This window comes from Bos grunniens, chromosome 22, assembly GCF_055505025.1.
Source record: "Bos grunniens cultivar Pamir isolate PY7600 chromosome 22, Bosgru_T2T1.0, whole genome shotgun sequence".
Classification (NCBI taxonomy): domain Eukaryota; kingdom Metazoa; phylum Chordata; class Mammalia; order Artiodactyla; family Bovidae; genus Bos; species Bos grunniens.
In genome coordinates, this window is record NC_141186.1 from 31,736,217 (window position 1) to 31,760,497 (window position 24,281).

The 24,281-nt window shown below is 40.2% G+C and overlaps 2 protein-coding genes across 38 annotated transcripts in view; one reads left to right on the forward strand and one right to left on the reverse strand.

Annotated features, from left to right (window-relative positions):
• The window catches only part of LOC147348250 (uncharacterized), an 888,338-nt gene that overhangs the window by 722,454 nt on the left and 141,603 nt on the right, over positions 1-24,281 (reverse strand). For 20 of the 36 annotated variants that reach the window (XM_086366796.1, XM_086366805.1, XM_086366806.1 and 17 more), the window contains exon 5: positions 21,521-21,608. The exons of the other annotated variants lie outside the window; for them this stretch is intronic. In XM_086366796.1, coding sequence (XP_086222922.1) covers positions 21,574-21,608 — 35 coding nt within the window. In that variant the 3' untranslated portion in view covers positions 21,521-21,573. The remainder of the gene's footprint in view (positions 1-21,520; positions 21,609-24,281) is intronic. 36 annotated transcript variants of the gene reach the window in all.
• The window catches only part of MDFIC2 (MyoD family inhibitor domain containing 2), a 116,383-nt gene that overhangs the window by 88,042 nt on the left and 4,060 nt on the right, over positions 1-24,281 (forward strand). The window contains exon 4 of one of the 2 annotated variants that reach the window (XM_086366791.1): positions 16,771-16,992. The exons of the other annotated variant lie outside the window; for it this stretch is intronic. Coding sequence (XP_086222917.1) covers positions 16,771-16,992 — 222 coding nt within the window. The remainder of the gene's footprint in view (positions 1-16,770; positions 16,993-24,281) is intronic. 2 annotated transcript variants of the gene reach the window in all.

Here is a 24,281-nt window from a genome sequence, read left to right on the forward strand (position 1 = left end):
ATTGTCCTATTATGTTTTTTAAGACCTGGAAATGTAAACTGACTTTGTGCTAGTTTGTTCCAACTATTCTAAAATATATTCCGAATAGGCTACCTTCACATGCTAGTACTGAATATTTTATGCTTGGACAAGGAGCAAACTATAGGTCTTTCGCCAAGCACCGTCAATGCACTTGAGTATGGGTTACCAAAAACGCTGGAGAATTTTTTTTTTTCTATTTATTGTTATAGCTCAAATCCTTGTGTCTCTGGTAGGCTTTAAGTGACATAAATATGCATTTCCATCTGCACGTCCTTGTCAGGAATAGTTCTGCTGGGAGGTGTTATGCCACCCAAGTACTTCCAGAATAGAGTCTGTTAATCCTGTTACCACTATAGAAACTCAGAGGAAAAGTCTACTCAGGCCACTACTGCAGCTGCTGTGGCTGTCAGTGTTCCAGCAGCCACACCCTCAGCACAGAAAGGAAGTCAAACAAGATGGATTTTCCTTCAGGTGGAGGGGGCTGTAGAGGGCTGACCTCACTCTGTTATTTAGACCAGCAGTCTCTAAGTTTTTCTTGTAAACCACTATTATTAAAAAAAAAAAAAAGGGTGGGGGGGATGAGCAAGCCCATCTTGGGCACACATACACACATACACACACACGTGGGCACGTAGAAATATAAGCTGCCATATTAATTACTATATACACTAAAAATATACCAAAATATCTATTATGTGAGCATTTCCTTTAAAAAATAAATACAAATAGCTGTTTTAACCTGCACTGGATAGACTTGTACTCTATTGCTAAGTTGCTTCAGTCCTGTCCGACTGTGCAACCCTATGGACTGCAGCCCACCAGCCTCCTCTGTCCCTGGGACTCTCCAGGCAAGAATACTGGAGTGGATGGCCATGCTCTCCTCCAGGGATCTTCCTGACCCAGGGTTCGAACCTGTGTCTCTTACATCTCCTGCATTGGCAGGTGGATTTTTACCATGAGTGCCACCTGGGAAGCCCTGTACTCTATTAGCTGTGTGTATATATACGGAGGGAGACCACTGAGCTAAACGTCTACCCAACAGACCACAAGGAACAGATCGCAGACCCCACTTAGGCTTCTCAGATGCCACAATACCCTGGGCACACACAGTGGGCCAGAGGAGCTGTAAATGCACATGTGCTTCGCTCCTCCACTATTCCCTCCTGTTACCTCTTGCCCTTCCACTAGTGTGGCTTGACTTCCAGCCTCCAGGCTCTCTGTACAGATGACATCCCTGTCCTGCGTTCATACAGGCATGTCATGGATGCGTACGAACCTGTCAAGACCTACAAGCCAACAGGCATCCTTCAAAGTCTGTCAACAGCCATCTCACCTCGGAGGCCTCAGGATACAAAGGCAAGAACCAGCTAAATAAACCAAATCCAACCATCAGTCATCCAATAAATATTTTCCAACAAAAGTTTATGGATATATAAACCCAAAATGAATGTCTTTCACTGTCTAATTCCATATAATGCAGGAGAGCTCAGAATTACCCATGAATCTAGCTGTGGAACAAAAATTCTTCAGAAAGGCATTGAATATGAAAAAAAAAAAATCTCGCACTTCTCATGATAGTGAAAGACTGTCTTTTCAGATATAGAAAACCGAAGACTTGGCTCAAAGTTCCGCTCGAATTGATAAAAATAAATTATTTTATTGGTAAAACCTAGAGTCAGCCAGAAAAAAGTATGCAAACTTCCCCCAATCACTATCAGTGTGGGTATAAATTGACATGATCCTTTTGGAAGGCAATTAGTAAATTACATGAAAAGCTTTAGAAATTTCACCATTAATTCAGTAAGCCCCTACTTATGACTTCAACCTATATAAACAGATAGATATATGAAAAGATTCATGAAAATGTTTAAGAATATTTATAATAGCAAAAATTGTCAAGAATCTACATTTTTATTGAATGGTGGAACTGTTAAACGCTTTATGATATGTGACATAAGAAATGATATACATTATTTGATTTCTTATTTATTAAGTACCTATTATGTACCAGGCACCCTTTCAGGAGATTGCAATTAATAAATATAGACAAAGCCTTCATAAAGGTGATATTTCAGTCAAGGGTAGAAGAGACATATACTACAAAATCAAGCAAATAAGTACACATGCAAAATATTTTTAGAGCAATAGAAAGTAGTAGAAAGCTGAGAGCTGAAGAATTGATGTTTCTGAACTGTGGTATTGGAGAAGACTCTTGAGAGTCCCTTGGACTTCAAGGAGATCAAACCAGTCCATCCTAAAGACCAGTCCTGGGTGTTCATTGGAAGGACTGATGCTAAGGATGAAACTCCAGTACTTTTGGCCACCTGATGCAAAGAACTGAATCATTGGAAAAGACCTGATGATGGGTAAGATTGAAGGCAGGAAGAGAAGGGGACGACAGAGGATCAGATAGTTGGATGGCATCATCAACTCGATGGACATGATTTTGAGCAAGCTCCGGGGGCTGGTGATGGATAGGGAAACATGGCATGCTGCAGTCCATGGGGTCACAAAGAACTGGACACAACTGAGCGACTGCTGCTGCTGCTGCTGCTGCTAAGTCGCTTCAGTTGTGTCCGACTCTGTGCAACCCCATGGACTGCAGGCCACCAGGCTCCTCTGTCCAAGGGATTCTCCAGGCAAGACAATGGAGTGGGTTGCCATTTCCTCCTCCAATGCATGCAAGTGAAAAGTCAAAGTGAAGTCGCTCAGTCATGTCCGACTCCTAGCGACCCCATGGACTGCAGCCTACCAGGCCCCTCCGTCCATGGGATTTTCCAGGCAAGAGTACTGGAGTGGGTTGCCATTGCCTTCTCCTAACTGAGCAACTAAACTAAACTAAATAGAAAGTACTATGCAGATAATAAAGTAGTGATATAATAGAAATTGCTGGTGGTGAAAGCTAGGGATTATTTTATACAAGGATTTCTCAACATATGCACTATTGACATTGAAAACCATATTCTTTGTGTAGGCTTTTTTTGTTGGGGGAGGGCTGTGATGGTTCCTGTGCATTGCAGGATGTTTATTTAGCAGTATCCGCCTAGATCTGATAGATAGAGTGCCTGATGAACTATGGAATGAGGTTCGTGACATTGTACAGGAGACACAGAGCAAGACCATCCCCATGGAAAAGAAATGCAAAAAAGCAAAATGGCTGTCTGGGGAGGCCTTACAAATAGCTGTGAAAAGAAGAGAAGCGAAAAGCAAAGGAGGAAAGGAAAGATATAAACATCTGAATGCAGAGTTCCAAAGAATAGCAAGAAGAGATAAGAAAGCCTTCTTCAGCGATCAATGCAAAGAAATAGAGGAAAACAACAGAATGGGAAAGACTAGGGATCTCTTCAAGAAAATCAGAGATACCAAAGGAACATTTCATGCAAAGATGAGCTTGATAAAGGACAGAAATGGTATGGACCTAACAGAAGCAGAAGATATTAAGAAGAGATGGCAAGAATACACAGAAGAACTGAACAAAAAAGGTCTTCACGACCCAGATAATCACAATGGTGTGATCACTGACCTAGAGCCAGACATCCTGGAATGTGAAGTCAAGTGGGGCTTAGAAAGCATCACTACGAACAAAGCTAGTGGAGGTGATGGAATTCCAGTTGAACTATTCCAAATCCTGAAAGATGATGCTGTGAAAGTGCTGCACTCAATATGCCAGCAAATTTGGAAAACTCAGCAGTGGCCACAGGACTGGAAAAGGTCCGTTTTCATTCCAATCCCAAAGAAAGGCAATGACAAAGAATGCTCAAACTACTGCACAATTGCATTCATCTCACATGCTAGTCAAATAATGCTCAAAATTCTCCAAGCCAGGCTTTAGCAATATGTGAACCGTGAACTTCCTGATGTTCAAGCTGGTTTTAGAAAAGGCAGAGGAACCAGAGATCAAATTGCCAACATCCGCTGGATCATGGAAAAAGCAAGAGAGTTCCAGAAAAACATCTATTTCTGCTTTATCGACTATGCCAAAGCCTTTGACTGTGTGGATCACAATAAACTGTGGAAAATTCTTCAAGAGATGGGAATACCAGACCACCTGATCTGCCTCTTGAGAAATTTGTATGCAGGTCAGGAAGCAACAGTTAGAACTGGACATGGAACAACAGACTGGTTCCAAATAGGAAAAGGAGTTCGTTAAGGCTGTATACTGTCACCCTGTTTATTTAACTTCTGTGCAGAGTACATCATGAGAAACGCTGGACTGGAAGAAACACAAGCTGGAATCAAGATTGCTGGGAGAAATATCAATAACCTCAGATATGCAGATGACACCACCCTTATGGCAGAAAGTGAAGAGGAACTCAAAAGCCTCTTGATGAAAGTGAAAGAGGAGAGTGAAAAAGTTGGCTTAAAGCTCAACATTCAGAAAACGAAGATCATGGCATCCAGTCCCACCACTTCATGGGAAATAGATGGGGAAACAGTGGAAACAGTGTCAGACTTTATTTTTCGGGGCTCCAAAATCACTGCAGATGGTGACTGCAGCCATGAAATTAAAAGATGCTTACTCCTTGGAAGGAAAGTTATGACCATACTAGATAGTATGTTCAAAAGCAGGGACATTACTTTGCCAACAAAGGTTCATCTAGTCAAGGCTATGGTTTTTCCTGTGGTCATGTATGGATGTGAGAGTTGGACTGTGAAGAAAGCTGAGCGCCGAAGAATTGATGCTTTTGAACTGTGGTGTTGGAGAAGACTCTTGAGAGTCCCTTGGACTGCAAGGTGATCCAACAGTCCATTCTGAAGGAGATCAGCCCTGGGATTTCTTTGGAAGGAATGATGCTAAAGCTGAAACTCCAGTCCTTTGGCCACCTCATGTGAAGAGTTGACTCATTGGAAAAGACTCTGATGCTAGGAGGGATTGGGGGCAGGAGGAGAAGGGGACGACAGAGGATGAGATGGCTGGATGGCATCACTGACTCGATGGACGTGAGTCTGAGTGAACTCCGGGAGTTGGTGATGGACAGGGAGGCCTGGCATGCTGCGATTCATGGGGTCACAAAGAGTCGGACATGACTGAGGGACTGATCTGATCTGATCTGATCTGGCTGCTAGTCACTGAAAGTACTCATCCCAATCATGACAGTAAAACATGTCTCCAACCATTGCCAAACGTGCCTTTGGTGGCAAAATCTGACCCAAATGAGAATCACTCCTTTAGATATAGTGTAAGTAAAGCTTCTTTGCGGAGAAGGCAAGGGCACCCCACTCCAGTACTCTTGCCTGGAAAATCCCATGGATGGAGGAACCTGGTAGGCTGCAGTCCATGGGGTTGCTAAGAATCGGACACGACTGAGCGACTTCACTTTCACTTTTCACTTTCATGCATTGGAGAAGGAAATGGCAACCCACTCCAGTGTTCTTGCCTGAAGAATCCCAGGGATGGTGGAGCCTGGTGGGCTGCCATCTATGGGGTCGCACAGAGTTGGACACGACTGAAGTGACTTAGCAGCAGTAGCAGCAGCAAGGCTTCTTTGAGGAGGTAACATCTGAGATGAGATGTATGCTTTGAAATAATCTTTAGGATTAGAGAAATATTCATGATATAACAGTAACATATATAATATAGTCAATAAAATGTTGATGTTGATCAAGGTGGATATCCTTTTTAAATCTCTATCTAGACAGAGAATATAGCATGATGGTAAGAACCATAGGTCTGTAGCCTTGCTGCCTTAATTTCAATCGCAGTTCCACTGCTTTTTATAGGTGGCCTTGGGTAAGTTACTTTACATCCTTGTGCTCTTTGGTCTTCATTCAAAGAGTGTGGATGATACTAGTAGTACTTAAATAAGTAGTATTAAATGAGTGTTAAGTACTACTAGTATCATCCCCATGGTAACTCAGAGGGTAAAGAATCTGCCTGTAATGCAGAAGACCAGATTCGATCCCTGGGTTGGGAAGATCCCCTGGAGAAGGGAATGGCAACCCACTCCAGTATTCTTGCCTGGAGAATCCCATGGACAGAGGAGCCTGGTGGGTTACAATCCATGGGGCTGCAAAGAGTTGGACATGACTGAGCAACTAACACTACTACTACTACTACTACTACTAGTATTAAACGAGTTAATACCAACAACAGTTCTAGAAGAGTGAGTGACACATCTTGGAAGCACTATATACAATATATGCATACATATTATTATATATACAATATACATATATATTATATAATAATACATTAAAGTTACATTAATATATATTCTAAATTTAATACATACTACATAGTATAAATCTGATGCATATATAGACACATACGCTAAATATATATACCAGATATTTCTATTGTCTTTTGGTGAGACAAATAAAATGTGTTAATAATGGTAGAATTACAGGGGATTTTATTTTGCTTGTCTTTTTGTATTCTTCACAGTTTTATAGACACAAATGTAAATTCTGCATTCACATCAAAATAAAAATCAATATTATTTTAGCACAAAGAGAGAATTTTTAGACTTTCACCAGGATCAACTGGCATATTGAGAGTGGGATAAGAAGGCCAATAGAAGACGTGATCAGAAAAGCCTGTACCAAGGAAAATGAGTCAATTGTCAACTGAAAGTTGAGACACCCCACATTCAATCTGTCAGTCAATTCATCCTTCATCTGAAATTTAACACGTGTTTTTTGCCAGACACTGTGTTAGGTGCTGGAAAATCAAAGACAAATAGAGGTGCATTTTCTGCAAGGAACTCACAGCAGAAAGGGGAAGAGAAATACATCCAAAATTAACCACTGTGCACAGAACTATAGGATATAATGAGGATACCTGCCCAGGTCTCTGGGGGCTCCCAAAGGAAACAATTAGTTTCAGCTGGAGTAGGGGGTATTGTAGGAAACTTCACCTATGAGATGTCACTTGCATTTGTCTTTGAGGGATAAATTTGGAAAATGCAATCATTTGTAAGAATTCTGGTTCTAGGCAATCACATAGCATGCTTCCTAATCAAACACCAGCAAGATCACCTAGAGAGAGAAATCACAAAGGACAAAGGAGTTACACTTCAGAAAAGTGTCTTGATCTCATATCAGAGTGCCTGGTTTCATAAAGCAATTTGTGAAAATAAAGTTTGACTGTCATAGGAATTAGAAGGCATAAGTTCAAGTACTAGCTCTGCCCCTTACCAGTCGGGTAATCTTGGGCAAACCATTAAAATCTCTGACCCTCCATCTACTTCTTCATTCATATAATAATGATAATAATACTTTGCAATAGTGTTGTGAGCGTCAAATGAGATAATGCAAATAAGAGACTTTCAGTGACATTCAAATAGTTGGGATGATAAACTGTGATGGCTTTAACATAATAGCGACAATTGTGAATAATTATAATTTAATTTTTAACATTTATAATTAAATACAAACAGTAAGAAAAGAAATCAACTGTATATACAACACCAATTAGACATGAGTTTATAGCCTGATTGGCTCCATTTATTTTTTCAGAGCTCTTAACCTATTACTAATCCAAGTGCATCAAGCTATAAAAACTTTATACAATTCTTTCCCTAAGATAATATAATCTTTATTTCTTGAGACACTTTATACTAACATTAAACTGAAAGTAACTGGATAAAAATGAAATGGAGACTCATAATTGCAAACTGTTTTCATGTTGAAAGAAGATTCAACCACATTCTAGGACTGAATTGCCCTTGCTACAGTTTAGGATCGAGCTATAAAAGTATATCACTTAGCCTACATCTGCCTACCAGTGCAAAGTATTGCGGCAAACAGAAAACAGAGGTAATTACCTAGAAGCATTGGGCCAAACACTCCACTTCGGCCCCTAAGACTGAAGTTGCTTTGCAGGCAGCAGGGAAACCTAGGACAGGGCCATGGTCAATTTCCTCTTAAAACTTTCTTCCCCCTGAATCCTTTTCACCTTGAACAGTCAGCCCTATCATATTTGGAGAAATGATACTTGCTTGCTTTTTCTCTCTTTATTGAAAAGGCTTAAGATGTCCTCTTGTCATGGCCCTTGATAAACATTTCATCTAATATTTTTTGAGACAGTTTTAGTTGAAGCGCTGGCAGAAGACAAATCAAAACAATAATACATAAAACTGCTGCTTTACTTGAGTGTCTTAAAAAAAAAAAAAAAAAAAAAAAAGCCCTGAATGTCTTTAAAGGACATCTAACCAGAATTGGCATCTGAAAAATTAAAGAAAAAGAAGACCCCACATACTCAGTTCATTTATTTCTCCCCCATTAAAAAAAAAATTAAAAACTCCAGTACTTTGGCCACCTGATATGAAGAACTGACTCATTTAAGACTCTGATGCTGGAAAAGATTGAAGGCGGGAGGAGACGGGGACGACAGGGGATAAGATGGTTGGATGACATCACCAACTCAATGGACATGAGTTTGAGTAAACTCTGGGAGTTGGTGATGGACAGGGAGGCCTGGCATATTACAGTCCATGGGGTGAAAAAGAGTTGGACACGACTAAGTGACTGAACTGAACTGAAAAAACAGAGGTAATGAACGTAAGATTTTATGTGGTCCTATCTAACAGGATATAACAATGACACATTCCATGAATTACTGACTGCCATTCATCTCAAAAGGTGAGATACTTAAGAAGCCTTCAACTCTCACCTTGAGTAAACTACCCCACTCAGCTTTGAAAAAGAAAATGTGTGTTTTTAAAATACAACTTCTTTAAGTATCAGTTACCTTGTATTACACTTTTGACACTACTAGGGAATCCTTATCGTCCTCATTTTGTTCTGTCGTTAACCATAGTATCAGATCTCAAACTTAACTCAGTTTAAGAAAAACAGTGCTCTATACATCAGGAAAATGATTCTAGCTCTTTCTAATAATTTTTCACCATGTGTGATCATGTATGCTTTTTTCTATTTTGTGTATTGTGTCATTACCCACCAAGCTGTGAAGACAGTCCATATATTCTAACAAGAAGATATCACTTCTGACATTTGTGTGAACTTTACAAACTTTACACACTAAGGGAGAAACTTTTTTTCTTACCTGTACAGTGTCAGCTTACTAATCATACTTATCTGTTAATGGCTTGGTAACTTATACTTACAAATGTCACTTCTCTGTTTTGATCAGATTTCAACTACAGATAATCACAGTACTAAATTCTAAGTTAGAGGACAATTTAAATCCAAAGGAAAATGTAATTCATCATCACAGCTTTAAAAAATAGTCCAAATATTTGAAATGCACACTCACCTTAAAATTCTGGTGCAGAATTAAAATGAAAATCATCCTTCCTTAAAGTCTTATCTAATCATTTTCATAGAGACTTCTGGAGTTTATTGCTCAGAAGGAAAACTTAAAAGCAAGCTACTTTTTTTCAAAAGGCCATTTGTCAACAGAACTGAGTTAAGCCATTGAGAATAAGAGAATGGGAAAGAAAGAGTTACTGACATTTTGTGTGTATGAATGATGTGTGTGTGCTTTGTTTTGCTTTTTTATGAGTAATATGATCAGGAGAATATTGCTCATGATATCATTGTGATCACAGTGTATAAGATGTCTTGGGAGAGCTGCTATTATGGTTGAGATCAATGGTACTGAAATACAGGCCAATCTTGTTTTGTTTTGCTTTGCCGTATAGTGCTTCCCAGATACTGCATTTTTTACAAATTGAAAAATGTGTTAGTTGCTCAGTCGTGTCCAACTCTTTGCTATCCATGGACTGTGGCCCACCAGGATACTCCGTCCATGGGATTCTCCGCGCAAGAATATTGAAATGGGTTGCCATTTCCTTCTCCAGGGGCTCTTCCCAACCCAGGGATTGAACCTGGGTCTCGTGCATTGCAGGCAGATTCTTTACCATCTGAGCCACCAAGGAAGCAGTCTATGGCAACTTTGCATGAAATAATTCTATCAGAGTCACTTCTTCCAACAGCAGTTTCTCACTTTAAGTCTCTGTGTCACATTTTAATAATCCTCAGTGCATGCTGTGCTGTCGCGCTAGGTTGCTTCAGTCATGTCTGACTCTATGTATTCATGGACTGTAGCCCGCCAGGCTCCTCTCTCCACAGAATTCTCCAGGCAAGAATACTGGAGTGGCTTGCTGTGCCCTCCTCCAGGGGATCTTCCAACCCAGGGATTGAACCTGAGTCTCACATTTCCTGTAGTGGCAGGCAGGTTCTTTACCTGGGTATTCTCACAGTATTTCAAACTTTTTCATTTTTACTATATTTGTTATGGTAATCTGTGATCAGTGATCTTTGAGGTGACTATGACAAAGAGATTACAACTCACTGATGCTTAGCATTTTTGAGCAATGAAGTATTTTTAAGTAAGGTATGTACGTTGTGTTTTTCGACAAAATGCTGTTACACACTTAACAGACTATGCTGCTGCTGCTGCTGCTAAGTCGCTTCAGTCGTGTCCAACTCTGTGCGACCCCAGAGATGGCAGCCCACCAGGCTCCCCCGTCCCTGGGATTCTCCAGGCAAGAACACTGGAGTGTGTTGCCATTTCCTTCTCCAATGTATGAAAGTGAGAAGTGAAAGTGAAGTCGCTCAGTCATGTCCGACTCTTCGCGGCCCCATGGACTGCAGCCTACCAGGCTCCTCCGTCCATGGGATTTTCCAGGCAAGAGTACTGGAGTTGGGTGCCATTGCCTTCTCCAAAACAGACTATAGTATAATGTAAACATAACTTTCAGATGTGCTGAGAAAGCAAGATTCACATGACCTGCTTTACTGCGATATTTGTTTCACTGTGGTCTTTTGCAACAGAACCAGCGAAATCTCTGAGGTATGCCTTGGAATCCAGAATTAAGGGCACAGAAGATTAAACCTGACTGGTAGTTTGCAAATGAAAAAACAGAGATGGACTTGTGAGATATTTAGAAGGAAGAACAAATAAGAACTGGTAAATAATATGATGGAAGGACGCACGTGTGCGTGTTTGGTGAGTGTGCTCAGTTGCTTAGTCATGTTCCACTCTTTGCAACCCCATGGACCGTAGCTCACCAGGTACCTCTCTCCATGGAATTTTTCAGGCAAGATTACTGGAGGGGTTGCCATTTCCTACTTCAGGGGATCTTCCCAACACAGAGATCAAACCTGCATCTCTTGCACCTCCTACGTTGGCAGGCAGATTCTTTACTATTGCACCAGGTGGAGGGATGGAACAAATCAAAGAATACTTTAAGTTTTAGACATCAGCAAAAGGGCAATACTTTGAAAAGAAATTAATTGTGAATTCTTCAGGGATATTCAGAAATATCAAGTTCAGGGAGGAGAATGAAAGTCCAAGTAGAAAGAGACAAAACAATTGTAATAATTTGGCTGAAAATTCAAATAAAACATCCAATAGTCAGCTGCATGTCTGAGATTGCAATGTGTGATGACTGTGGGTCTCTTGAGGACCAAGACTATTTGCTCTTAGTCTCTGAAATCCCAAGCATATCTAGGCACACAGTTATGTGCCTGGCTGACTGACTGCATAGAGATTTGGTAACCAACTGCACAAAGAAAATGAGTTGTGAGTGAGAATTAAGACCAAGGAACAAAGCAAGGAACTAAAAGGACAAAGTTTGAGGAATATTTAAGGAATGGGAGGGGGAAAAAGAAACCAGTAACAGAGGTACGAAAGGTCTGTCAAAGAAGTAAACCCAGAGAGAGAAAGGGGAGTGGAAGGGAAGAAAAAAAACAAGAAGAGAATCAGAGGAGTGCCTGTGGGATAGGGTGGGGGTAATGCTACTTATTCATAATTTGAATAAGTAGTTCATAAGTATATTCATAATTTGAATATACATATGTATAGATATATGTATAAACTCTGAAGATGCACCAATGCAAAAATTCTAAAGTCACAATTAGTGAGCAAAAATGAAAATCATTAAAATGTTTCCTTAAAAACTTCAAATAAATAAATTAACATCTCCTCTCACATTGATTCATCCATTGCATGTGGGTACTCAATAAACGTTAATTGAACTAAATTAATAACATTTGCTCAGTGGTAATAAAAAATTAATTAACTGTCTGTCTTCTCTGTTACTCACATTTATTCCCACTGCTTCTGCAATTACTTCTAGCCCAAACAGAAATTTTCTATTTCCTTGACTTTTAGTATCCACTTTAATATTTTTCCCCAACAATACAGATGAACTTCTAATTTTTGTCCTAATTTTTGTGATCTTTTTCCTGTTGAAAAAAATTATTTTCTCTAAGTTAATGTCAAGAACTATGTATAATATCCCAAATATAGTTTCACAAATTCCTTATTTAATTCCAAAATAGTTTTCTCTGCAGAAGATGTGATACCACTTTTTATGTGTTTCTCCTTTTAGCTTATGTTACTTTGTAATACTTTGGGTACAAAGTCAAATAACACCACAAAAGAAGGAATCTGGGGAAATTATTGTTAGCACTCCATCTACAAAAGACGGAAGATGTCAGTAACATTCACCCAAAATTGTGACTCATTTCAGATGTCAGAATTCTGGGTTGAACAGACTGGGTTCTGAAATGTGTGTTTGTCAGATGATTTTCTAATGAGTAACAGATAGTTCCCACTGGGGAGTGGAAAAAAATAAAAATATAAACAGATATAGAATTAAAATAACTTTATGAATGGCAGCTTAACTTCTCTATAAAATTCTCTCAGTACAAGCCCAGTGTCTCCAAATGGTTGCTTAATGTAGCACACCACTTAGATTCAAAATGCTATACTTAAAAGTGTCGAGAAATTAAAAAGAGAATCATATACCACTTGGCTGTATACTGTATTCTCCGCATGTTCTTACATTCCAGTAACCTCTATCCAACTTTTTTTGTTACTGAATTACTTTGTGCAAAAGCAATTTACATTACATGCTGCCTGACTACGTGTGATAATTTGCACTGATTGTTAATTAATTCTGTAAGTAAATAGCTGCTGTAATCTCTATCCTCATCAAGGTTTCGCTATCTATCAGCTCTTCCTGAGGATAGAGCAGCTGTAACTAAAAAGGCAGGATTCCCTAAATGTGCGAGAAGGTAGTCCTGCTTTGTAAAGACTGCTGAGGGAGAGATATGTCTATAAAGTGATGTTATTTGCAAGGCTTGATTTCCAGTAGGTGACACATCAAAGGATTTAGAGTGAAAAGGGTTTTGCTGATGTGCAGTTCCAGTGGTGAGGAAGGAGAGAGAAAAGCTAAGAACAAATAGGAGGAAATACTGAGTAATATAAAGAGACAGGGATAAGAGCAACGGTTTTGGAATCCAAACGGCCTGGGTTCAAATCCCAGGTCTATCGTTTACTAACAAGGAAGCCTCAGGCAACTTATCTAAATAAACTTTCTAAGCCTTGGCTTTACTCATCTGTTAACTTGGGGTACCAATGTATGCATTTCCTATGTATTCTGGGAGGCTGACAATAACTGCCTCCTAGTGTCTTTGTGATGCTTAAATAAGGTACATAGTGGTAACACAGAACACTTGACATAAAATGTATACAATTCTGTGTGTGTGTGTGTGTGTGTGTGTGCATGCGTGTGTGCGCACGTGCATTTAAGGCAGTGGTTTGGTATTCAAAATGGGTGATTTTTAACCCTTGGAGGAAATCTGGCAATATCCACAGACATTTTTGTTTATTGTATCCTGGGGTAATTGGTGTTACTGGCATCAAGTAGGGAGAGGACTGGGATGTTGCTAAACATTCTATAATTTCCCTGTGACAAAGAATTATCCGGCCCCAAATGTCAGTACTTCTCAGAGTACTGAAGGCATAATTTTAATGACTATTTGTGATCATAGGTGGTTAGTCGACACTTTGATATCCAAGTAAGAAAAATAAACTATTCTTTTTTATCATTATCTTAAATCCATGAATCTCTCTTGAGTTAGAGTCCAAGAGTTTCTCAATCTGTTGAGCTAATTCTATCAATTCAATATTACATTGTTATTACTGTTATTCAGTTGCTAATTTGTATCCAACTCTTTGCAACCCCATGCTGCTGCTGCTGCTGCTAAGTCACTTCAGTCGTGTCTGACTCTGTGCGACCCCATAGACGGCAGCCCACCAGGCTCCGCCGTCGCTGGGATTCTCCAGGCAAGAACACTGGAGTGGGTTGCCATTTCCTTCTCCAATGCATGAAAGTGAAAAGGGAAAGTGAAGTCGAGTCCGACTCTTAGCGCCATGGACTGCAGCCTACCAGGTTTCCCTCTCCTTCACTATTTCCCCGAGTTTGCTCAAACTCATGTCCATTGAGTCTGTGATGCCATCCAACTAACTCATTCTCTGTCACTTCTCCTCTTGCCATCAGTTTTTCCCAGCATGACAGTCTTTTACAGCAAGTCGGCTCTTTGCATTAGGTGCCCAAAGTATTGGAGCTTCAGTTTCAGTATCAATCCTTCCAATGTATATTCAGAGTTGATTTCTTTTAGGATTGACTGGTTTGATCTCCTAGCTGTCTAAGGGACTCTCAAGAGTCCTCTCTAGCACCACAGTTAGAAAGCATAAATTCTGCAGTGTTTAGCCTTCTTTTATGGCCCAACTCTCACATCCATATATGATTACTAGAAAAACCATAGCTTTGACTATATGTACCTTTGTAGTCAAAATGATGTCTCTGGTTTTTGCTGTCTAGGTTGATATTACATTAAATGCTATCAACAATAGATGTTTTCCAGAACCTGTTTCTGCCAATCCCTTTTAACGTGAATCAAACTGCATCTAAGAGATTTAAAGCCAAGAGCATAAGAGACAGAAAAAAGAAATTAAGCACTGTTAAAGTCAAGTCTATTTGGAGGCTCAGAAAGAAACAAAAAAGGCTGAAGACAACTGTGTGTGCAATAGTGTCAGCTCTCACACAAGTTAGGAGCCTTTGGAGAGCAACTGTTTCATAATTAGCTTCTGAAAATCACTGATGTACCTATCAGTAGGCTGTCCTCTCCTTTTTCCACTCTCAAAAGCAGAAGGTCACTATGGCAGTGGTTCCCAAACTTGTCAGCATGTTGGAATCTCCTGGGGAGCTTCCAAAATCTCTGAGGAACTGTAATCCAATCTGTTAAAGGGATAGAGGGGATGCCTGATCTTTAAAATATTTCCAAGTTTTAAAAGATTTCCAAGATGATTCTACTCTGTAGATAGGTCTAGGAACCCCCGTCCTAGCAGGTAGGATCAAGTAGAGATTTTCATCTGCTTCAAACCAAAAAGCAGCTTCTGAAAGGACAATGACAATGGAGTTGGCAAGAAGATACTTCCTGCACTGAGCTGCCTAACCACAGTAAAATTAAACCAGGTTGCCAACTCTTTTATTGATTTCAGTCACTCAGTGAGCATTACTCAATCAGGGACTGGGCTAGTGATGGAAAAGGAAATCCTCCAGAAAGCATCTTCACTACCTCCCAGTAGAGCTGCCCGATCCCCAGGACTGGTGCTTGTTGAGGTCTGGAGAATTCCCTGGGAATCAGTCTGGATGTATGTGTGTCTCACATCTGTTAACCCTTCTCTGCATCTCTGGATCACTTCACTGGTGCAGTTAAGCTATACATTAACTGCACCACTACCCTGTCTTGTCTCTTTCTCTAACCTGATTTTGTGGTATGCTTCTGTTGTACGCTCCTCAACATTTTACTGTATTGCTAATTTGTTCGACATTTCTAAAAGCCAGTGACCATACCTCTGTTGCGTTAGTCACTCAGTCACGTCTCACTCTCTGCGACCCCATGGACTGTAGCCCACCAGGCTTCTCTGTCCATGGGATTCTCCAGGCAAGAATACTGGAATGGATTGCTATTCCCTTCTCCAGGGGATCTTCCTGACCCAGAGATTGACCCTGGGTCTTCTGCATTGCAGGAAGATTCTTTATTGTCTGAACCCCCAGGGCAGCCCCAGTTAGGCAGCACTGAATTCTGAGGGCCCAGCCCAGTGCTAACACCCTCAATTATTATGTGGGAATCAGTAAACAAACATGGGAGATGTGAACCACATGAAGCATCTAGGTCTCCTCAGCCTGCCCTGTGCCTCTCCAAACCAGGATCTCAGTCAAAGAGCTTGCTAGACATTCCCTCCCAGGGTGTTACATGGAAATAAAAGCCTGTTCCCCAAGAAGCACACTCTCAAAGCCACAAAGAAAGACTATCACCTTTATAAGGACCTAACAAATGGCAAAGCAGAGAAAAGACTGGCAACCAAAGAGTCTTCAAGGCAGACATGGAAATGAGCTTATAGGCTGGTTACGTGTGACCCCTTTTCTTATACAGGGAAGGAAACTGAGGTCTGTAAAGACAAAGGAATGCAACAACTTGATTGAGATCATACACATTATTAAACAGTACTGTCCAGCATTTAAAAATCCATTTATTGGCCAAAAAGTTCATTTAGGTTTCTCCAGGAGATGTTAGAGAAAAACCCAAACCAACTTCTTGGCTAACCCAATACTACTTCTGAGATTCACAACACATTATGACAATAAGCTGACAACATTTTATGAGATTTTTGTTAATTCTAGTGAATGAACACCTTGCTTCTCCCACCCATTACTACAAAGACCACCATGGAAATTAGTGTTACCAATTACCATGAAATGTGAAAATTGCCATGTGTTTTAAATTGTATAATTATTGCACGTTTATTCTTACATATATTTTCATTCAAAATAATCCTATTCAATAACGTTGCATACTTTCAAATAATATTTTAATCTTAGAAAAGTCTAGAATGGGGATTTGTCCGCAAACATCCATCTTTGGATCCCTAGGTCATGTCAACTATAGTGGGTGTCTGTATGTGTGTTTTCTTTTTTCATCTAGATGTGCAACTCACAAATGAAAAGCAGGCAGACCAGAAAGCCATTAATGCTATCGTTATAAATTCAGTATCCGAATTCAATATCACAGATGGACCAGCCAAGGAAACCCCCAGTGAGAAAAAACTGTCAGAATCCAGCATATCACTGTCCTCCCTTGAAGAAAGCCAAACGAAATTTTCCTACCTCCAAACTGATACTTCAGTTCATCCGAGAGACACTGATGGTATGTTTCTCACAATCAACCTATCTCTAAATAAAGCTCCCCAACCCCCGGCCCCTGGAAAATCATCACATATGCTGTTAGGGGGAAAAAAAGTCTTTATGAATATTAAACAGGAAGACTTTGATTTGAAAACTCTGGTGAATGACACATGTCAAGGTCACCTTGCAATTATGAGGTGCTTGGTAGGTTGTTTGCTCTCCAAGGTGGGAGTCTGAGGCAAAGTGTTTTAAATAGCTTGAGTGAGGTATAATCATCCTGGCTATGGAGTGATGAAGTAAATTTTTTAAATGGCCAATTTTTTTCTCTTCTTGGATCTGGAACTATTCAACCTTTGAGTCTAGACTGAGAGGACTGAGAGGAGAAGAAGGCAGAGTGGAATAGTATCAAAAAGTTGAAAATGTGTAAAAATAAACTTCTTTAACTATAAGGATGCTGAGATCAGCAGCCTGTGGGAAAAGGTTGGTTCCTCTGGTAACACTACCTCCTAGGCGTTTGAATCAGTGCAAAGCTACACCAAACCATCTCGATGTATGACATAAGAGGCATGTTTCATCTGCAAAACCAATTTCAAACTGAGCTGATGTTAAATGATCAGCATAGTCAAGTTCAAAGTAATGGACTTCAGACTAAGACATATGGAATTTTAATCAGGCTAACTTTGCAGTGACCTTTACAGAAGATGCAAATCACTCAAGAGCTTTATAATATTCCATATTGATATTTGCATTTAAGGAAAACTCGAAGTTTCTCAAAGGAAAACATAACAGGGTATAGTTTCTGGTCTATATTTAAATTCATATTTGCCTTTCAAAATAAGACAAAAAATGAAATGAACTCTGTATAACAGGAACTTTGAAATCACATCAGTTTAATTCCTGACTCAAATTTATTCACTGTATAAAACTGGATAAAGTTTTACCACCTATGAATCTCAGACTTTCAGTTATATAATGGTGCTAGTAACATGCCATACGGTGTTTTGAAGATCAAATGAAACAGCACGGGAAAACATCCCAAAGTCTATCACATAATGGGTGTCTAATTTTTGCTTTTATTATGATTACGGTTTTAAAAAGTAAGGAAAAGATTTCTAATACATGTTATATATGATCTTGTGAAAATGTCATGGATGCTTTGGACCAGAAGCTACAGACAGGATCGCCTGCAAATGCAGTTGCCAGATGATAATGTGAATTATGAAGCATGGAGGTAAACAATAGACATTGGCGAGTATTATGGCAAGGTAAACAGCACCGCCTCTACTCAGCTCCAGCTAATTGTTGCCAGAAGGAAAAAGAGGTTCAGAGTTGCCAGACCTAGAATGTTACACGCAACCTCTCAATTTGTAAGTGTTGGCAATACTTACGATGTTGCCAGCTTACTTTATGAAGCCCCAGATACTCACAACAAGACATGGATTTTGGCTAACTCTGGCCAGGTTATGACCTTGAGTCAAGATGATGTCCATATTTCTCGTTTTGTTAGAGCTTGGTGCTAATCAAGAAAACAGGCAATACAACAGCATTCTCAACATTTTGACACTAAAGAATTCTGTCAAATCATGTCAGGGTTACACAGCTCTTGTAATGATTCCAGAATCAGGAATTCCCATTATATGTATCCACACACACACACACGTATAGCAGAACCACTCTAACCTGTCTTATCAGGTGTCTTGGCAGAATGAGAAGGCCAATGCAGTCAGCATGTTGCCTGAACCCTTGTATTCTCAGGGAAGACCCAAATGACTATTCTATTAAAATGGCAACCCTACTCTGGTGCCTCATGTAGGAAAAAACCATTCACTCTGCAAAAGAGCAAAGGAGATTCATGAAGACCACTGAATTAGACTGTCTTGTTAAGGCCTGGACCAAGGATACTGTGGTCCAGGAAATTCCAATATTAAGCTAACAGCCTAGGCAGTAGTTTACCCTTCATTTCCCTAGCTGTAAAAAAAAAAAAAAAATCTCCCTACCACGGTAAGCACTTTTGGTATCTGGTTAAAAGACAGTAAAACATCCAGACAAGGGCCCACAAACAGTGTGAAGAAACTCTTATTATCCTAAACAGCAAAGATCAAGGAACTAAAACAGTTAAATCAGATTCACTTCATTTTAGGAAATTTTGATAGTAATTAATTTAAGGATGCAGAAATTGAGAGCTGGGGTCATTGTTCATACTGAGATAAATACAGAAATATCTTTCAGGAACAGCAGGGGAAACAGAAGGGAAAAGAGAAGATTGCATCCACTTCCATGTAGTTTGTGGTTAATTTATTTTCAAATATATAAATGAGTGCATAGGAATGGGTGCTTAATTGCTAATATCTATTATTTATATACATTTCCCCACTTAAAACAAGGATGGAGAAGCCTCACACATGCAGATTTTGTAAAATGTGCTTCATCCATTAGCACAGTTCATGGTGTGTGCACTGATGGGAATTTAAGAAGGATCTTTACTGCGCATCACACACTATGTGCTGCGACATTATTATTAAATCATGGCTCATCCGTGTGGTCCCATTCCTGGAGAAAAGGGGAGAAGTCCAGAGCACTATCTGTGCTTCTGCTTCTATGATCTGACTGTAAAAGCATCCCGGTGGATGATAAAACCAGGGATATACATGCTATGAGAAAACAGGCTGCTTAAAAAGATTCCTGAGAATATACCTAATGGATGTATAATTTTGAATCTGAGGTGTCTCATCCAAGTGGAAGAGGAAAATCATAAATATAAGACACCTCAAAAGAATAGTCTTAATTACACCATGGACTACTGAATAAAATGATTACATTTTCTACACTGTAAATTTCATACAATTAAATGCAACAGTGTCACCTTATAAAATGTTTCAATTTTATAATTATTTCAGTTCATTTGCTCAGAAAAAAACATAAGCACAAATTTACTAAGTATCACCCAAATCTAGTCATTCTAGTTCTAAAGAACTAACTTGAATGTTAGTTGTGCTTGTCTGAACTTAAATAGATCTTGACATATTTAAGTAGCTATTAAAATTGATAAAATCAGGGATGATACCCCAGCTAGAGAAAGGCAGTCACACTTTATCTATTTCCATTCTGCATTACAGACTTTTTTGAAGAACTTAATGTTGGGGGAGTGGGAACCAATTTTTATACTTTTGAACCCAAAACTTCCAGTAACCAGTTGGAGCCACCATGTCATGAATCTTGTTATTAATGCCAAGTTCTCTCGGTGACAGAACACTAACCATAATGTACCAGAATATGCCATTTGGATGAGGTTCATCTTGTCCTTTGCTTTGTTTTTGTTTTTAATTTTGTTTTGGGAGAAGAGGATAGGATTTTTTTTTTAATCTGTATTTTTTAAAATCATGTTCTTGCCACTTTGGAAAATGATTCCCAAAGATGCCGGAGCTATGCTTCTGGAGTTGAGAAGTGTGACAGGGACCAGAGAGGGCAGCTACAGCCACCTCTGGTTCCGCCCTCCTCCTGATTCCAGACATGGTGGTGGCAAGAACGACAGCTAGAAGGGCAAACTCAGAGAGGACAGGATCGTGAGTGAGGGACTGACCTCAGGTACAATAGTGGAAATTCCTTTGCACTGTTACCTTCTCCATTTTAACTAAATATGATCTTTTCTAATGAGGCAGATTCTGCCTCTCTTTTTCTCCCATATTTATTTTTTATTTTTTGGCCGTGTGGTGCAGCATGTGGGATCCTAAGTTCCCTGACCAGGGATCAAACCTGTGCCCCCTGCATTGGAAGTGCAGAATCTTAACAACTGGACCATGAGGGGAGTTTCCTGCCTCTTTAAATGTGAAGTATGCTTGATTTCCAGGACTGTGTTAGCTTCAAGTATATAGCATAGTGACTCAGTATTTTTGCAGATTATACTCTACTATGCTGCTGCTGCTGCTAAGTCGCTTCAGTCATGTCTGACTCTGTGCAGCCCACCAGGCTCCCTTGTCCCTGGGATTCTCCAGGCAAGAACACTGGAGTGGGTTGCCATTTCTTTCCCCAAAGCATGGAAGTGAAAAGTGAAAGTGAAGTCGCTCAGTCGTCTCCAACTCTTAGCGACCCCATGGACTGCAGCCCACCAGGCTCCTCCGTCCATGGATTTTCCAAGCAAGAGTACTGGAGTGGGGTGCCATTGCCTTCTCCGATACTCTACTATAGGTTATTATAAAATAACAGGCATAATTTCCTGTGCTGTACTGTACATCCTTGTTGCTTACCTATTTTATATACTTTAGTTTGTATCTGTGAAGCCCGTACCCCTAATTTGCCCCCCTTTCTATCTCCCCTTTAGCAACCACATTAAGATATGGTGTACCTGTACACGGGAATACTACTCAGTCATAAAAAAGAATGAAATGCTGGCACTTGCAACAACGTAGATGGAACTACAGAATATTATGCTTAGTGAAGTAAGTCAGGCAGAGAAAGACAAACTTTATATGTGGAACCAAAAGTAATACAAATGAATGCATATACAAAACAGAAACAGATTCTCCCCCTTAAACAGCCAATATTCTAATTACATTTGGAATGGTCCAGAGGCTGCAGTAGTCCTTCAGGATCATAAGAGTATCACTTAGCACTTCACAGTCTTCACATCCTCCATGCACCCTAGGGGTGAAAGTAAAGAGGAAATGCTGCTGCTAAGTCACTTCAGTCGTGTCCGACTCTGTGCGACCCCATAGACGGCAGCCCACCAGGCTTCCCCGCCCCTGGGATTCTCCAGGCAAGAACACTGGAGTGGGTTGCCATTTCCTTCTTCGATGCATGAAGTGAAAAGTGAAAGTGAAGTCGCTCAGTCGTGTCCGACCCTCAGCGACCCCACAGACTGCAGCCTTCCAGGCTCCTCCATCCATGGGATTTTCCAGGCAAGAGTACTGGAGTGGGGTGCCATTGCCTTCTCCGAAAGAGGAAATAAAAGCACCCTAAGAGGAAATAAAAGCACCCTCAGAGGGTTTTCATCATGGCTTCTTGCTCAAAGGCAAATACCACATTCAGGTGAATGGCCTGAAGGTCTCAGATCTCCTTTAAGGCAGGTTTAAGGAAGGAAGGAGTGAGAAATGAGATGGGTATCCTGACAGCAACATGCGGAGCCTATGCTGTGATGCCAGGTAGTTCAATAAAAGGAATTTAATACGTAAGGAATGTGCCGCAAAGGTATGAAGAGAGCCGAAAAGCCAAGTGAGGAAATCAGCAGTAATAGGAAAGCTCTGCCACCTCTTCTCTTGGTCTCTCCTAGTTAGCAGTAGATCCTCAGCACGCACATTAGCTCCTCAGCCACTAGCAACTGTTAGTAGACAAAACAGAAGTAAGTGGCACCAGCAGAAGCCACAGCGAGCAGGGCATTTGGAAGAAGATAAAACCAAAGAGAAGATTCAAAGCAGAGAGCTTTGTAGCCTGAGGTAAGGATTTAGGACCTACTTCTAAAGGGAGAGTGAGATGTTCTAATTTATGATTTTAAATATCACAAGGGCTAATGAATTTGAGGTGGGCTCATGTGGAAGCATTGTCCTGGACAGGAGGCTGTTAACATGGACCTGAGAGTGGCTACAGCTAAGACAGTGGACAGAGGCTGACGAATCTCAAATAGGACTCTGCAAGGAAATCAGCGAAACTCAGGAGAGAATTGGGTGGAGAGGGTATGATGAGGAAAAGAAAAATGAGAGGAATGAGGTGCAGCTTTCAGGCAATTCATATGTGCGTTCAGGAGCCATTCACAAGATACAATTAGGGAAGAGACAGGTTTGTGGAATGTGGGAAAGAGGGAGCTCCATGATGCAAGGTGGCCTTGCTAAGTGAGAGATGTTCTGAACACAGTGCAGAAGAGATGAGACGCAGGCGGCTGGATGGATGCTGGGCACGAGGTCATGATGCTTTAGATTGGCCACGAGGAGTGCTAATGATAGGCTATGGAACATCAAGTTTATGCAACATTAAAGTCCTAAGGAATACTGCAGGCAAAGGAAAATATACCCATTCAGGAGAATGGAAAGTCCAATTCTCTTTTCAAACAGTTGAGACTTTCCCCATGAACTGCTTACGCTACTTCTGTGCAAACAAAAATGGGCCATATGCAAAACAGTTTCCCCTGATCATGCAGAATTATTTAATACGTCTTTTAGGAACTGTGTGGAACACGCTTGAAAGTTGGGGAAAAAAATCTGTTTTCAATTCATTAATATTGCTGTGTTTTTCTGGGCTAGAGGCTCTGCCTTTTATAACCAAATAAAAAGGACTGACTTATAAACAGAAAAAGAATAATGGGCTCTATTCTCAAGTGCAAGATAGAGATAAGGAAGGAAACAAATGCCAGCTTGACCAAAGGATTAGGTCAATATATATATAATATTATACATAAAATCTATGGTGTACATCAGAAGCAGAGACCTCCAGGGTCTGACAACTTGAGGAGCTGTTGGCAAGAGGATTCAAACCAGTTATATACCCACAGGAAATTACAAGGCCATTTTACAAACAGGTTTTCACACTCTGATAGGAAATACCAGCTCCCATCCCCAGAGGACACCCTGCACCCAACCTGACTTATTTCTAAGCCAAACTTTGAATCTTGTAATATTTACAAATGACAGGATCTGGTGGGTAAATTATTTTTATATGGTCACAGACCTGAGTAAGTCTCTGATTCTCCAGTCTAAGAGATCAGGGAGCATTTGCTTGGAATATTTTCTCCTGAGAGCCTCTTCTTTACCAGGGGCTGCTAGAGCAGCAGTCTTGGCATTAAAAAAAAAAAGTGATGAGGCTTTATGCCCAAGATCTTTGGCCACCAACACGCCCTCTTCAGAAATGCATACTGAGAACAGTCTATGAACGGCACTCACTCACTGCTGAGTTTTTGTGGATGATTTGTAGTGACTTGTGAGCTATGGGTGGGTTGGCCACATGCTAGAAGCTGGCTCTAAGGGGATAAAAATACACCCTGTCTGGCAGAGAGATGAGTACACACACCATAGACGTATTATGAAATAGGCCACCTAAACTATAAATACTGAGTAATGGCCACAGCACCTGCAACAATACATAGCAATTAAAGTGGTCATAAAAGTTATGGCCTGGTTCTTTACCACTCTGTCTTACTGGGAAGAAAGAATCAGAAGGTGAGAGGCTGGGGAAGAGGGCAGGAGGGACTGAGGGATGAAGGAAGATTTTTGTTTATCTGATTGCAGAACTCACTTTAGACCTTTATATATATATATATATTTTTTTTTAAATAAATTAGAATGAGTGTATTTAAAATATTTGTTCCCTTTCAGAGAATTTCCATGT